The sequence below is a fragment of the Dreissena polymorpha genome, chromosome 7, assembly GCF_020536995.1.
Source record: "Dreissena polymorpha isolate Duluth1 chromosome 7, UMN_Dpol_1.0, whole genome shotgun sequence".
NCBI lineage: Eukaryota > Metazoa > Mollusca > Bivalvia > Myida > Dreissenidae > Dreissena > Dreissena polymorpha.
Genome location: NC_068361.1, coordinates 32,832,954 through 32,851,175, shown reverse-complemented (window position 1 = coordinate 32,851,175; position 18,222 = coordinate 32,832,954). Strand labels below are relative to the sequence as shown.

Below are 18,222 nucleotides of genomic sequence, written 5' to 3'. Positions count from 1 at the left end.
TACGTTATTTGTGTTATAAAGTAAGTGCCGTTCAAAATTTCACATAAAGCATATATATATATATATATATATATATATATATATATATATATATATATATATATATATATATATATATATATATATATATATATATATATATATATATATATATAATTTATTTATTTATATATATTTATATATATAATAAATAAATATATATATATATATATATATATATATATATATATATATATATATATATATATATATTTCTTATTCTGTAACACTTTCGAGAAAAAAAAACTGATATGCAAAAAACATCAGTACAGTGAAACGCTAACTTTCGCAAAACCTTCTTACTACGGCATTTGCGCAAAATTGCCAAATATACTTATAAGACTGAAGATCAGGAACTTGAAAATAAGGCTTTGTGTCTATACGAATCTGGTCACTTTCTAATCATGTCAAAGCTGTCCGATAAACGCAGTGGTTGACACAAGCACCTTCCTTCTACGCAGACGGGTTCTAAAGCCCTTTCCAGGCCGGATCATTTATGTTTGGTTGGTGGTCACCTTACCTGACAGGTCAAGTGTAGCCCGGGTATTTGGTTTCTCTTAAGATAAAATATCACACCATAACTTAATATCTTTCAGTGTAAGAACAACACGTTAATAGCCCGATATCGCATATAGAATTTGAAATTCGTCACTACTTTTGCTAGCGTAGTAAGTTAATACGGAAGTGGTTCTTTACCACACTTAGGAACTTAACATTATGCAGTCCGAGGTGCGGAAGTACCTCATAAACTTCGTAATGTACATTATTCACCGTTGGTAATTTTCATTTGTGAAACTCATTTACAAACAGCTATGCGAATTAACAATTATATATAATAATGAATCGATTTAAGAAATACTGTGAACAATATCGAAGTATAAAGTCAAACAACAAACATTCTATTATATGGGCAGCATAATGCAAATAAAATATTGTAACATGCACAATAGTTTTTTTTCTTTTATGTTATGCTGAATTGCTATCGGAAACATAGTACTTAAAATTAAAAAAAAAATTAAAAAAATATTCGGACCAATGCAGGAAGACGGCCCCTCATGACTGATCAAGTAGGGCTTATTTATCTGAAATTAAACAAATCAATAGTTAATATGATATTAAATATGAGTGTATTTTGAACAATTAAACAAAATTATATAATGTCATTATCGATTGCTATGCAAATATCGAATCGGCTTATACTTTAACCACATAATTATGTAAAATACAAATTAAAGATCTAGTAATTATTAATTAAACAAGACCAAACCGTATATAACTTTATGAATTACGTGTAAATATCAATATTTAACAATGTTTGCTATTTAAATGTGTTCAAAAGAAGGTGTCGTTTATAGCAAAGCATTCTTGTTTTCAATAACAAATACTACTAAATGCTCACAAATATTCGAAACTTCATTCTACAAGGTGGCATTTTCAATACTATGGTCTATTACTAAATAATAGACCTGTTTATTGTTGGGCCACTGCTGGGCTGGTTTTTCAGTTTTCTTATTGTTGGTGTTTTTTAACCGAAGTAGCGAATTTTACAGATTTAAAATTTCTTTCTCATTGTTATCTACACAAACAAAAGGTTGTAAATTTTCTCCTTTAATTATTTCTAATCTATTCTAGTAAACGTTTATTAAATATGTAAAATAAAGTTAGAAGCCGGTAGTTAAAAGGTGTTTCTTAGCAATTCTTGTGATATTTATGATGGATGCTGAGTTTACGGGCTGTAGTTTACGGATTTCTGTACAGTGGTGGGGAAAAAGTGGATCGGTCACATGGCGTCTGATCTAAGCAAGTGTAGTAAGAGCAAAAACTATTTCAAGCTTTATGAGAAAACGTAGTTGATATGCATTCGTGTATTCAGTGAAATAACCATGTTATACTTATTTTCTGAAAATAGGCTAATATCTCACTGGCAGTAAGAGGGTAAATTTCAATCGAAATAAAGGAATTCCCGTGGCGTGTTAAACAAACATATTACTTTTGGTCAGCACACAAATGTCAAAATATATTTAGCGTTATTATTCAATTTCTGGAGAGTGGGTTGCTTCAGATTCAATTAGGGCGGGCACTATGTTCAGGTTTATCATAAACACTTTAAATGAATGTTGGTTTGTATGTAGCAATAGTAAAAGGAACTTAATTGTGGCAATGCGGCAATAGTCGGTACTTACTGCAGTTAAGAGGTGGTCTTATGGCGCATTTATTTATAATTACCAAGACAGTTTGTTGAGTCACGTTTTAGTTCATATGCAATAAATCTCTAAAAGGTTTGTTAATTATTATAGTGGGTTAGCTATAAGCCAAATATGGCTTTTTTCGGTATTTACTAATTATCTTTATTGTTTATTTTATTGCACACATGGAAACGCGAAACCGGAAAAGGCGCCGTCCGTCGGTCAAACTACACCAGCATCCCAGCCAAAACCTACCTGGCACCAGCCAACAACCCCGTCAGCTGCCTTCCACCCAAATGCCCGATCAGCTGCCTCCCAACCAACAGCCTGTCCAGATGCCTCCCAACCAACAGCCTGTCCAGCTGCCTCTCACCCCCAGCCATCGACTCGGCCAATGGTCTTCAAACCAACAGTCCGGCCATCAACCCGACCAGCTGCCTCTCAGTCAACAACTGGGCGACCAGATGCAGCCTGCAGCAAGCCAGCCAGATCCGGCTGTTCAATCGGGTAATGGTTTTAGTGAGAATATTTTTATACCATGCATGATTTCTAGTTTTCAGTCTGTTTTAGGTGATCATGTTCCTCAGTCAATTAAAGACAAAATAATATCAGGCCAATATGTAGATCTGGCATGTTTGTTGGAGGCCCCGGTAGTTCCTGAAGATTTAGGAAAACATTTGGTTTTGAATAATTCGGGTGAATTAGTGGTAAAGCCCAACATGAAACAAAGCGTTTTGGATATAGCTAAATGGACTGACGCATTCCTCATTTTCTCAAGCATTTATTTAAGTGCTCATCCGGTTAAAATGCAAGATCTCTTAAAGTATATGCACACTATAAGGCTGGGGGCAGCAAGACACACTGAGGGTTTGAGATCTTATGATCAACAGTTTAAGTTGAGAATGGGTATTAACCCAGCGAATTCGTGGGCAATGATTGATATGGAGCTTTGGCTGTTGTGTATGGGGCCTCCAAGGCAGCCAGTTCATGAAACAGGGAATTTTGTAAGAAAATGTTATGATTTCAATTATACCAGATGCTTACGGTCAGTTTGCAATTACAAACATGCTTGTATGATTTGTGGTTCCGACCATCCTTCCAGGGTGTGTCATCTCAAGCCTCGTAACACCAGTTCCTTGGGAGGAGGGTCTGTCAGGGGGGCTGTCACCCAGACCTCGTACAGGCCTAGAGCTTACACGTTCCGACCTAGAGGCCCAATTCAGGGGCTCCGGGGCCCGTTTAGCAGATACTAATACCTCAGTTTGGTCTCTTGGCAAGTCGCCAATCAATGTTGTTACGATTTCTTAATATCTTCAGTTATATCCAAATAAAGAAGTAGCTTCTGTGCTCAGTAATGGCTTCAAGCAAGGTTTTAAGCTGGGTTATAAGGGTTCACATCTAGGTTCTTCAGCGAATAATTTGGTTTCAACAAAAGTGCATTTTTCAGAAGTCCAAAAGAAACTTGACAAAGAGATTTCCTTAGGTAGAATTTCAGGTCCTTTCAAAGTCCCACCAATTTCCAATTTAAAAGTAAGTCCATTAGGAATTTTAGAGAAGCCAGACGGGAGTTGGCGGTTAATTACACACCTGTCGTATCCCAATGGGTCAAGTGTCAATGATGGTTTTAGTGTGGAAGACATTTCTGTTAAATATACATCATTTGACAAAGTGGCTGACATGTTATTTAGTTTAGGTACGTCAGCAATGATGGCAAAAAGAGATATTAAATCGGCTTTTCGTTTAATGCCTATTTACCCAGGGGACTTTCACTTGATGGGGCTTCAGTTCAACAACCAGTATTATGTTGACAAATGCTTACCAATGGGTTTATCTATTGCTCCGGCTTTATTCGAATCATTCTCTCCACTTTTATACATTGGCTAGTAAGATTCAAAACTGGGATTCAAACTTTAGATCATTATTTGGACGACTTTATTTTTGGAAGTGCAGCTGGGTCAAATAATTGTAACATGCTAGTTTCTACTTTCGAGGAAGTATGCACCGAAATGGGAGTCCCAGTTGCGGTGGAAAAGTCGGTCGGCCCAACAACAGTACTGACATTTTTAGGCCTGGAATTAGATACTGTGCAAATGACTGTTAGAGTACCTGCTAAAAAAGTGGAAAAACTTTTGAAGCTTTTGCAAAATTGTCTAGTAAAAAAGAGACTTACGTTAAAAGAATTGCAGTCTTTGACTGGGAAGTTGAGTTTTTGTAGTCAAGCAGTAAGAGCAAGTAGGGCATTCTTGCGCCGATTTTATGATGCTATGTGTGGCTTAAAAAAGTCCTATTATAAGATAAGAGTTAATGGTGAAATGAGAGAAGACATCCTGATGTGGATTCAATTTATTGAAGATTTTAATGGCGTTGTACATATTCCAAATAAAGTATTGTTGGATAACTCTGTCATTCATCTTTACACTGATAGTGCAGGTGGTGCTACTCTTGGCTGTGGTTGTTATTTTGGAGGTAATTGGGCCTATTGCCCATGGCCTGTTCAATGGCAAGGCCAACTTATTTTATCAGATATAACATTTTTAGAGATGGTCCCTGTTTTGTTGGCAATATGACTCTGGGGGGTCTTTTTGAGGGACAGGAAGATTAAGTTTCATATTGATAATTTAGGTTTGGTAGAAGTGATAAACAAACAGTCTTCCAAGTCGAAACGTTTGATGTTTCTGGTTAGAACATTTGGGTTGTTAGTTATGAAATACTCGGTGGTGTTTAAAGCAGTACATATTTCATCAAAGTCCAATTACATTGCTGATGCAATTTCTCGTAAACAGTTTCACAGGTTACAACAGTTAGCACCAGAGTCACAAGCGAGTCCAGAATCAGTCCCGCCGGAGTTTTTACTGATGATCTGCAACAAGAGGCTAATAGATTGCTAGACAATTCCCTTGCTGCTAATACAAAAAAGGCATACATCGTTGGGTTAGAGAGATTCTCTGAGTTTAAAAGGCAATACGGCTTGTCAGATGCCTGGCCGCCTACAGTTGAACAGGTGGTTCGATTTGTAGCATGGCTATCCCTACAGAAACTATCCCACAAAACAGCAAAATCATACTTAAGCTCTATAGCTTTTCATTGCAAGCTGCTTGATGTTGTTGACCCTACCAAAAAGTTCATTGTTTCAAAAATGGTGGAAGGAATGCAAAAAGATAAGAAAACACACGATAATAGGCTTCCAATTACCCCTCTCGTTACTGCAAGGGATAGTAAGCAAACTTAATATTGTGTGTTCCAGTGTCTACGAAGCAAAACTGTTCACTGCAGCTTTTATGCTAGCGTTTTTCGGTTTTCTAAGAGTTGGCGAAATAGCTGTTTCTAAAAAAGGTGATAGTATTTTACAGGCAGCGGTGTTGGCAATAGAAGATTTACAATTTGATCACAATGGGGTAATCATTTCAATCCGGCATTCAAAAACTGATCAGTTGGGCAAAGGGGTAGCGCTCAAAATCACTAGGTCAAACAGTGAATTTTGACCAGTTGTGTGTTTTAACCAGTATCTTCATGTTCGTCCTCAAGGGCCTGGTCCCTTGTTTTTGCACTTTTACAAACAACCAATTACTCGTTACCAATTTTCTGCTATTCTTAAGAAAACGGTTTCTCTTTTGGGTCTAAATTATGGGTCTTACAAATCCCACTCCTTCAGAATTGGAGCAGCAACTGCAGCTTCCCAACTAGGCTATTCAGTGGAGATCATTAAACAGGCAGGCAGATGGGCTTCCAATGCCTACCAAACATATGTTCGTCCTGTTCCTGTTGTCATGCCCAGCCTAATAAATAACCCCCATTAAAAAGGTATGGTTCATATAGTTAGATTCATGTGACTAACAAAAACCAAGTTGTATTTAGGGAAAACCATCTGGATACTGGGTTCATCAATAATCAAGCAAGCCTTCATAGCAGCAAGATTACGACCTGAAGGGGCCAACCTCTGCCTTGAACCCAATATCATCTGGTGGCAAGGGTACAGTGGGTTAACACTTGCAGAATCAAAGAAAAAATTTCTTTCGCTTGCCAATGTGGGTAATTCTCCAGACTATATTGTGTTACATTTAGGTGGTAATGATCTTGGTCGTCGGTCACTGGTGGACCTTCGAAAATTGATTGTCGAGCTATTCAGGACTATACTGTCTATATTTCCAAGTGTTAAGATTGTATGGTCTGCAGTGCTTCCAAGGTCAAATTGGAGATATTCTGATAATAAAGTTGCTATGGAAAAAGCAAGAAAGCGCCTTAATAGTCATGGTTCATCTAGGGCTTTGGCATGTGGAGGGCATTACTTGGCCAACTCTGACTTTGGAAAATTTGAGGAACATTTGTTTGAGAAGGACGGAGTCCACTTGTCAACTCTGGGTACAGATATTTTTCTTTCTAATATGTCTGCAGGGCTTGAAAAATTTATAAAGCATAATACACCAATCCATTACTGAAGTTCTAGATGCACAAATTTGGGGGTTCTTACAATTTTAAATCCCAAACATTATGTATGTTGGTGTTGCTATTGAGTCCAAAAATAGATATTTGCAGTTAGTTTGTATGCATATTTTTCTTACTCATATGTATGAAAAAATAAAAAAATAAAGTTTTTTGCTGCTAATTTTTATGCAATTTTTTGCTGCTAGTTTTTATGCATTTTTTTTTCTGCTGGGTTTTATGCATTTTTGCTGCTAGTTTTTATTCATATCTTTGCCTTGTGTTTACAGATTACTGCTTCCGACTCCAAGCATGCGTCCATCCGCCCTGCAGCCAAAGTTCTTTGGCAGTGGCCACCCGTCATCTTTGGCCCAGCTGGTTTCGAGGTTGGGGCATTTGGGCCACTGGGTCAGCGTTGTTGGGTGGCCATATGGCAATCAGTGCCGGATGGACGCTTTTTACCTGGCACATTTTTTGGGGAAAATATATATGATTTTGTTGGGAGTGCTGATGGCCGTCACCCGGAGTCAGCACTCATATACAATTTATTTGTGCAGTTAGTTATTTGCAGTTAGTTTGGGCTTGCCATGTTCGCAGGTGGCCCTTGCTGCTTGGAGTCGAGACATTATATGCAAGAACCATTTTTTATGTTTTTATGTTATAAGGTCCTTTAATAAAAAGGAAAAATTTAGTTGAGTTTATATTTACTGTGTGAAAAGGGTTATTCATCGGAGTTTTCACATAGGCTTGCCCATGTAATGCTAGGTGGCAGTTTGGGTTTAGTTCTTGGCCTCTACAATAATATGGTCTATTACTAAATAATAGACCTGTTTATTGTTGGGCCACTGCTGGGCTTGTTTGTCAGTTTTCTTATTGTTGGTGTTTTTTAACCGAAGTAGCGAATTTTACAGATTTAAAATTTCTTTCTCATTGTTATCTACACAAACAAAAGGTTGTAAATTTTCTCCCCTCCCACCCAACCCATGTAGTTTGTTTTTACACAGTGTTGTTCTGTCACACTTTACTGCGTCCGTTATATATTTAAAAATTTGGTCAGGCTTAGGGTAAATATAGATTTATTTTAAGTTTTATTTGCCTGTCCACATTAATTTTAATAACATAAGGTGAAACTGATTGTTTTCCGTACTAGATTTGGTTTTAGTATATTACATATTCTGTTGGTTTGAGTTGCGTTTTTCAGTTTGCCGTGTAGACGCAGAGTACCAAACGTCGGATACAGGTCGGTCACGACTCCACTTCCGATGGGGCAGTTCGGACACCTCGGGTTCGTCGACAGTCGCTTGAAGTTAACAGTTCCTTGGCAATCAGTGCCGGATGGACGCTTTTTACCTGGCACATTTTTTGGGGAAAATATATATGATTTTGTTGGGAGTGCTGATGGCCGTCACCCGGAGTCAGCACTCATATACAATTTATTTGTGCAGTTAGTTATTTGCAATTAGTTTGGGCTTGCCATGTTCGCAGGTGGCCCTTGCTGCTTGGAGTCGAGGCATTATATGCCAGAACCATTTTTTATGTTTTTATGTTATAAGGTCCTTTAATAAAAAGTAAAAATTTAGTTGAGTTTATATTTACTGTGTGAAAAGGGTTATTCATCGGAGTTTTCATATAGGCTTGCCCATGTAATGCTAGGTGGCAGTTTGGGTTTAGTTCTTGGCCTCTACAATAATATTGGGACTGTAGGAAATCATCGTTTAAATTATGTGGATCTTATTATATTGATTCCTGTACAAAACATGACTTGAACTTTCAAAGACATGAGTACAGAAGGCAACATGCCAATTAAAATAAATACACCAGCTTAATATTGTTTTCATTACTTTATTTATTCAAAACAGTTAATACATTATTTAACAGAAATAAATGTTAACAGTATAAAAGTATAGTTCAAGAACAACCAATTTCCTCACATTCCGGCATATTTCATATTCAGTATGTAAATGAATTCATTTAACACACGGCTGGCAAGAATTGTTTATTAATTTATTCAGAATCATCAGTTTTTAATCAGTTGCACAGCAAATACTGAGTTTTGTTTACCCTACATCGAGTTTTAAAATTCTCAAACATAACATCATTGTTATGCGAATCACAATTATGTTAAACATTTCAGCATGTCGATTGCAAATTTCAAACTGATAAAGCCTTATCTAGGAATAGTGTATTAATGTTCATAATGCTATATAATACTATAAATAAATTAACATGATTAAACTAATACTTCTTAAAATATTAATATGCTAACAGCTGATGTATAAATTGTTTTAAGGACCTCTCTCAGAACCCGTTTATTCAGATCGCAGATTGTTGTTGTATGTCGATTTTCGTTTGTATATTTAGGTAGTATCAGGGACAAGTAATCTTGACAATTTTTAGCTTAGCCAAGATTAACATGAACACTCGTTCGTTTTTTTTTCTCCCCATCATATAAACGTGTAGATCAGATAATATTTTTTTTGTAAATTCTCTGATATTGGTTATAATACATATAACATATAAACATGGTTTTAACACTTTATATCTGTTTACCTTTACATATATGCATATTGTTATTTATATTCATATCCGTGTTAACAGAGTCTCTTCATATTAAAATTTATCATCAATATCGGAATTACGTCAACGTCATACAACGACTTGTTGATGGTACAATTAATTTCAAAAAAAAAGCTCAACACAATTGTTCACAAAAGTTGTCTCATTATAAATGCAATTCAAGGTCGTAATATGACAGTATAAACACGTGTTTCATTAAGTTAAACGCATGGCATTTTTAACTGCAGCCTGTCTCTGGGACGACAGCAGAACCGGCTGTGATTTGACGAACTGTGCTTCTGAACCCGTCGTGTGCTGCCAGACATGCGCAAATCAACCAGCGGTATTTGATTTAAAACATAGGTGTATTATGCAATATATTAATGTGAAATAGAGTAAGAATAAATCGCCATGGCTAAGCGGAAATAAAGTCAACAGAGTGATCGGGAGTTATACTCCTTCTTCGTATTCTTCTACTACTACTACTACAACTACTTCTACTACTACTACTTCTACTAAAACTACTACTACTACTACTACTACTACTACTACTACTACTACTACTACTACTACTACTACTTCTACTACTACTACTACTACTTCTACTACTACTACTACTACTACTACTACTACTACTACTACTATTACTACTACTACTACTACTACTACTACTTCTACTACTACTACTTCTACTACTACTACTACTACTACTACTACTACTACTACTACTACTACTACTACTACTTCTACTACTACTACTACTACTACTACTACTACTACTACTACTACTTCTTCTTCTACTACTACTACTGCTACTACTACTACTACTACAACTACTACTACTACTACTACTACTACTACTTCTTTTACTTCTTGTACCACTAACTACTACTTCTACTACTACTACTTCAGTACTACTACTACTTCTTCTACTACTACTAATACTACTTCAACTACTTCTTCTTCTACTACGTCTACTTCTACTAAAAACTACTACTACTACTACTGCTACTACTACCACTACTACTACTACTACTACTTCTACTACTACTACTTATACTATTACTAATATTACTACTACTATTACTACTACTACTACTTCTACTACTACTACTACTACTACTACTACTACTACTACTTCTACTACTACTACTACTACTACTACTACTACTACTACTACTACTACTACTACTTCTACTACTACTACTACTTCTACTACTTCTACTACTACTACTACTACTACTACTACTACTACTACTACTACTACTTCTACTACTACTACTACTACTACTACTACTACTACTACTACTACTACTACTACTACTACTACTACTACTACTTCTACTACTACTACTACTACTACTACTACTACTACTACTTCTACTATACAACTACTACAACTACTACTACTACTACTACTACTACTACTATTACTACTACTACTACTACTACTAATACTACTACTACTACTACTTCTACTACTACTACTACTACTACTACTGCTACTACTACTACTACTACTTCTACTACTACTACTTCTACTACTACTTCTACTACTACTACTACTACTACTACTACTACTACTACTACTACTACTACTACTACTACTACTACTACTACTAATACTACTACTCTACTACTACTACTACTACTACTACTACTACTACTACTACTACTACTACTACTACTACTACTACTACTACTACTACTACTACTACTACTACTACTAATAGTACTACTACTTCTACTTCTGCTACTACTACTACTACTAACACTACTACTTCTACTACTACTACTACTACTTCAACTTCTTTTACCATTCCTACACCTTCTACTTCTACTACTTCTACTATTACTACTTCTACTACTACTACTTATACTGCGACTACTACTACTACTAGTAGTACTACTACTACTACTTCTTCTACTACTACTACTACTACTTCTACTATTACTACTACTACTACTACTACTTCTACTACTACTACTACTACTACTACTACCACTACTACTACTATTTGTACTATGTCTTCTACGTCTGCTACACCCTTTACATTTAAATAAGACCAAGTACATTTGTTTTGGAATGTTTCTTCTTAAAATATTGAGCGACAATACAACATTCATCTTTAGACATGTCGTTTGTCGTCGTAATTCGTTTCTGACTTTAATGGTTCGTTACCGGATGTCGTATTTTTTATCTCGTTAATGATCGTGAACGAATCTAAATGTAATACTGCTCACACAGTGATGTTATACCAATACGACATTAATGATATTAAGGGTTTCTTTAATGGCTACCAAACAGGTCTGACCAGGTATCAAATCTGGTAGAAACTCAAACACTGTTTCAACCTAAATGTCCTTTCACCACGAACTATACCAAGAAATGCAGACGTTATTTTACAAAGTGCAGATACATTTCAATTTGCACATCAGTTGATCACTGATAAAAAAATGCCTGTTTGTGAAAATTGTATATAACATCCTTTTTTTTAACTTGTACCTGGTTCGATTCATATGTTTTGGTAGTCACATATTGATGTGAATTCCTTTATTGATATCCAAACACCATTTGGAAGTCACATTTATTTGATCTTAAATGATTGGTGACGTCCGTAAAACATTTTCGTCAGCCCTTGTCGTTATTTGAATACGCATGCGTTGTGTCGTGAAATAATTAATATATACATAATTTGGTATAGGAAAACAAATATCTACTCATTTTGAAATATGAATGGTAACTTTGAACCATGTTTACTTTTGAATAAGTTGCATCAAAAAGGAATTTTTAACTCATAACTAATTATCAATCCTGTTTTCAGCCAGCAGCCCACAGGCCCCACAGGCCCCATCAACCATCGTGCGTTATGGAGACACATCAAACCCCGTGCTGAGGAACCTTCTAATGGTTCTGATATTCTTTGTTTGTTTTCTTACGGTGAATCCCTTTTTGGTCACGCCGATAAGATTGTTATAGACTTTTAGCAAGAAGCTATTGTCATACAGAAAGGGTCATCGGCGCCTGTACGGGAGGAACTGCTGCAAGTCGTACATAGATATAATATTGCTCGTAGTTATTTTACACCCTTCGGTCGTTCAGATGTGACTGAGATTAATAAAAAAATAAGCTAACCGAACGGTGTGTTTCTGTTTGTCTTTGTACATGACTTTTTTATCAAATTAATTATTGTGAAACACAGAGGAACGTTTTCCGCGTTGGCATTTTGATTAATTGGTATTCTAGTGTTTTGGTAATGCATCGCAATATAAATTTTGTGACAGATTTTAAACGAAAAAACCTTCTTTTAGAAAGAGGTGAACAACGTTTGACTAATACGATAATGTATTTGGACGTCAGAGCTTGTGAGGGCCGTTAATCACTTGCGCAGCCTATATTTTTGAGATACATTAATAAACGATGCAATGATATGGCCGAGATGGCGATAAGGACCGGAAGTTTTTTTAAATGTTGCAAAATTCCAGAAAGTTATTATGGTATTCATATTTGTTCAAAATATTTCGACTGAATTGAACTGTCGATTTAGTGAAGATTAATTTACCCGTAAATGTACACAGACATACGATAATCTCCGATTGGGAAACGTGAGGAGCTTCATAAATAATGACACTGTGCACTTTTGATTCAAATTAACGATAACTGTGTTATTAATAATATCGGCAATCATATCAAACAGTTGCTTCAACAATTCAAGTTGAAGCATCGACATATACATTTGTTCTTTTACTCGATCTACTAGATATGTTTCCAAAAGAGGTGGAGTCACTTACGAGGAGGTGTCGCTAATAGCATAAGATGATGAAAATAAATGTTGTTCGGTACGCTTAACAAAAATTAGTTAATACATATATATGTACAGAATATGCACACCAGAGCTAATTTGGAAAACTTATTTGTGAATAGTTTAACAAAAATGGATCATCTCAGTTAAAACAAGTCAGCATTCTGAATAAAAGACAACTATATAAACCCGGAAATTTCTGATTAAATGGTCATGAGTTCAAGTCGAAAACATTATACCCCCCCCCCTGATACGATGAGCTTAAAATCCTTATCCAAGCAATAATTTAACAAAATAGAAAAAGTAAACGAGTATTAATTAATTATATGGTACAAAACAGTTCAGACAGCTTCGCCAGCTAATGTTTAACATAAAGTAAAAGCTTTATTGGAATACAAACCGGCATTCAAGCATTTTTACAAAATAGTTCGTGCACAAAAAGTTATTATGTCTATTCAAAATGATTTTCAAAACGCATGTACAATTATGATTTTCGATAATGACATAACAACGAGTTTGTTATTTCCATTACACGAATTAGACATGTAATTTCGCGAGTTTATTAACTTGTTCGTATATGTCTGCTACGTCTTTACCACCATTTAGACACTCGTTCCCCCAAACTGTTAAGTCCATCTTAAAAGTAAGTTATTTTTTGACTCGACTTTATATTTGAGCTCAGTTTCCCATGATTAAATGTATTTAAACATTTCAAGAACTATATCAATAAACGGAAACAATCGTGTGTAAATTATTCTTCAATATCTACGAGAAATAAGCAATTCTAATTAAGTTCACTTCTCAGGTTTGCCTTCACACTTTGTACATAAACAAGTCACATATATACTGAGTATAACATTACTAAATCAAACATCCGTGAAAACCAGTCTGTGTTGCTAAAAAATCGCTTTTTATTAATTCGTATAGTACAAATTTAAGTGATTGAATCGCCTTTTTAAATATGTTTTTGTTATTTATACATGAAATAAAAAAACAAACAAAAAACATTCGCTCACAAAAACGCAACATTTGTACAACATTATCTTTTTTTTAACAAAGACTTTATTTGAAATCAATCAAGGTGTTTTTGGCAAAACACTTGTTTTACCTTATGCAAATATGTCCAAACGTACTCAGCATAAAAAAAACAAATCAAAAGACACAACAACAACAGAGTGAAAATCTTTTTATAATAACACTTTGAAACTGTGATCACAACATGTTTATGTAATATTGTTCTCAGCGCCACCTCTTTATAAAATATGAAAAAAATCTAGTAAATCGATAATACACTCATCTGTTTATTGATGCTACAGCTTGTATGTTGCTTTAAAGAAACTGTTTGATGACATCTCTGATAATATAACATGAAAATGTGTCCATCACATGAGCAAAGCATCAATTCGAAGCTTCGATTTTGAACAATGTCACAACTGATAAACGTCATCGTATGTCCAAACGTTTGCGATATTAATTTTATATGCATGTAAGGGTTAATTAATTTTCGATGAATGACAGTGTGTTGATTCTTGGGCGTTCATGTTGTCTTGATTCGTGTAAGTATTTATGTAAACAAATTTGAATGCATGCGTGCGACAAGATTCTTACAAGCGACATGTCATCGTAACAATATGATATTTTTGCGGGGTTAGTTTTGGGCTATATCACGGTTTATCATGTTTGATGGCATAGCTATATCAAAAGACACAGATTTAGAATGACCAGACACGAAAAGGTATTTTTTAAGAATTTAAAAAAGGTTCTTTTATGTATCATAACTTTATATTGATATTGATCTCATGCAAAGGTACCTGATGTAAATTTTATTAATTTTATTTCTCGAGATATTGACGTATACATAATACCAGTGTAGAGTACAAAACTACTGATATTTTGGAAATGTGCGAAACGAGACAAGGACATGATGCAGGAACAGGTAAATGAAATAAAACATATATGTGTTGTCGAATACAATTGTAAATGACAATAATGCATGGGTGAATGTTGAAAATCTCTGAAAACCTGAACATTTTGCGAGGGGTCCAGTGGGCCGCTAGGGTACCTTGTGGGTCCATAGCAAAGCCCTGGGTGGAGGAACAAGGGGGGCGAAGCAAATGATAAACCATTTTAAGTAAGGTTAAAGTACTTCTTATGCTACTTCAAAGACCATCCAATGAAACCAAAATCACATTCATTTTTTAATCTTAAATTCATTTTATCAAACGCTGAATTTTTTTGTCTGTAGAAATGATGTCGTTTGTCTTTTTATTTTATGCTATCCTGTGGTTCATAGAGAAAAATCAGTGAAATAAAACTGGTATTTCACTGTTTTAAACAGTGAAAAATAACAGTGAAAAATATCAATATTGTTCACTGTTTTTCTGTGAAATGACCTCATTTTATCCAAGAAATGACGTCATAAATCCAGCAGGATTATCCACTTAAACTCTTTAACAATATAAATAAGCGGAAAAAAAGCAAAACAAAAAGAAAATTTGTTGGATTCGATGGAGTATCGATTTTAATTTAACTCGTGATAATAAAAAATAAATATGTTCACTCGTGGCTGCGCCACTCTGGAAAATTATATTTTGTATGATCACTCGTGAAATAAAATCAATATTACATCGAATCCAACAAATATCATCTACATATTTACTTTAGTAATTGTAGTAATAGTAGTAGTAATAGTAGCAGTAGAAGTAGTAGTAGTAGTAGGTAGCAGTAGTAGCAGTGGAAGTAGTAGTAGTAGTAGTAGTAGTAGTAGTAGTAGTAGTAGTAGTAGTAGTAGTAGTAGTAGAAGTAGTAGTGGGATTATCAGCCCACAGACACAGTCATCATGTTTCACGATGATATAATTAAAAAATGTATAAGAGCGTGGACAGGGTTCATCTTATGGAACTTGGCCGTTTATAATACCGACACACATTATTATGAAGTTGATAAACGGATTTAAACTGTTCGAGTGAGAGAGTGGACACGATATGGCTGATTATCGAAATTGCGTATATAGCCAGAAACATTATTAAGCAATTATATGATATTATATCCCATTTAAACTGTTTAAGTTAACGAGCGGAAATGGATGCCGTCCGTCCATAGACCAACAAAAGGTGTTCCCACAGTACGCAAAAATTATATAAAATGGGCGTATAAAATCGCAGTATTACAATTTACACTCATTTAAATTAGTTGATGAGTAAGTACCGTATGTCATCAACTCTGACACCCAGGGCGCGGAAAAGACATCGTCTTGTAAAGAATACCACTAACGTGTGGAATGGATATTAATTTAGCGAAAGGTAACAAATCATAACATCCCTATGAAACACTAATAGGCAATATTCTACATTCTTGGTTTCAAATAACAGTTTTCATTGATCGCAAGATATTCGGTTTGTCGCTAATTTTGTATTTTAAAAAGAGAGCTTAATAACTTGATATATTTCAGCAGACGAAATGACAATACTGGTTTCTTTTTGTTTATTGTTACATCGTTTAGGTTTTTTCTTCTGAAACAAAGATTTTTTGAAAAACATTGAATATGTTGTCATAGACTTTTTGTGCTAGTATTTTACCCCCCACCCCCCCCCCCCCTAAAAAAATAAAAAAAAATGTTTTTTTTCTTTCTTAGATTTTCTTACTTATACACTTATTGATGATTCATGCTTTAATTTACCAAGCCAGAATATCTGAAGGACGGGCTTCTGTGTCCGCCTATTCCCACATAGGTTCTACAACAAATACATGCAAGTCTATTTAAGACAACATGTTCAACTTGAAATATACATTTAATACGTTATACGTTATATGATTTACATAAAGGGCTGTTTTACGGAAAGGGCATTTTCCAACAAAACAATAGATTGATCTGTCTTTGCTGTATTGTTAAGAGGCTAATGATTTATCACAACATTCAACTTCATAAATCTCAACTTTATAATGCAGCGTTAAAATAATTGCAAGCTAATAATTGACGCGACTTCAGTGGAAAGACTTCACTTTTGTAAGATCATTTATTACACGGTAAGTCCTGAGTTTGACTGACTGAAAGATATGTGAGGAAACTTCCTTTGTTCATTAAAATTTTGTTGTCGGCCAATTCTTCATTTTGATCAAATTAACTGTGATCTAAGTGACCAGAATGTTTATAACAATTTGAGAACCCCCCCCCCCCCACACACACACAAATACACAAACAAACCCGCACGTACACACACGCATGCGCGCACCTGGTTTTATGATGTTTTTATGGTAGACTTAATGTCAGAATGTTGTTGTGCCGAATTCTAGGCCATTCTAACTTTCGTGTCTGCTTGTGATGAATCATCGGCATCGTCTCCTTCATCCGTAATCGAAAGCTGTGTATAATCACACCATTCTGCTACATTACAGTATATGAAGAGTGTATTCAGGAAAGGCTTTTATAGTATCGGCATATTGTATCAATGCATCATGATTTATAAGCAATATATACAATCTTGTTCGTCTTGTCATTTAAAGAAAAAGTTTTAAGTAATGTTTGACAAATCATTGATACTATAGAAAATATATATTGAAAAAGTATGTTAAACTTTCAAATATTGAAATAGTATAGCAAGACTTAAACTTTATTAACGTTCGCCGCAATATGCTTGGGCTTTTACATGTTATTAATGTGTTTGTATTTTACAGTTCGTGACAATGTTTTTGTTTAGTAAACGTAAAGCTTATTTTACCTGATTACACCAAGAGCTATTGTCGTATAGAGGCTCTCTCGAGTCATTTTCATGTGCCGGACCAGTGATTATTTTTGTTGAAAGATCTTGAAAACGTTCCATTAGAGGCTAGACAGACACAATATTAATGATATAATTGCGGTATCTTTGTTAGGTCTATACAGTCAAAACTGTATACGGTTTAATGGACGTGACTTAAATATATAAACATGCTATAACGTATGTTATAACTAATGTAAGCTCTATTATTCACTTCATTTGAAATTCTCACATAAAGTTACCGTAAATAAAATCGAACCTTCAGATATATCGGTTTGTGAGGAAAGGGCTTTCAACCGGCGCTAATTATTTAATTTAAATGTGTTTTGATTCAGTTCGATATTCTACAGAAATATCAACACACATATTTTACACTATTAAAAAATAAATATATTGAACGATGCTGTTAACTCTTAAAATTTCACTGCTCGAACTTATTATTTTTTACCAGTCAGTGACATT

At 34.8% G+C, this 18,222-nt stretch overlaps 1 protein-coding gene across 3 annotated transcripts; it reads left to right on the top strand.

The window, feature by feature from the left end:
* The first annotated feature begins 1,480 nt into the window (after positions 1–1,480).
* On the top strand, positions 1,481–8,223 carry LOC127839422 (cell division protein ZipA-like). Of its 3 annotated transcripts, XM_052367786.1 has the most exons (3): positions 1,590–1,630; positions 2,404–2,732; positions 7,846–8,223. In XM_052367786.1, the coding sequence occupies exons 2-3, from the start codon at positions 2,411–2,413 to the stop codon at positions 7,947–7,949; spliced, it is 426 nt and encodes a 141-aa protein (XP_052223746.1). In that variant the 5' UTR covers positions 1,590–1,630; positions 2,404–2,410; the 3' UTR covers positions 7,950–8,223. The 3 variants fall into 3 exon arrangements, 2 of the variants coding, with proteins under 2 accessions (XP_052223745.1, XP_052223746.1); XR_008030338.1 differs by lacking the exon at positions 2,404–2,732 and having other exon boundaries at positions 1,481–1,630; positions 7,597–8,223; XM_052367785.1 differs by having other exon boundaries at positions 1,481–2,732.
* The last annotated feature ends 9,999 nt before the right edge of the window (positions 8,224–18,222 follow it).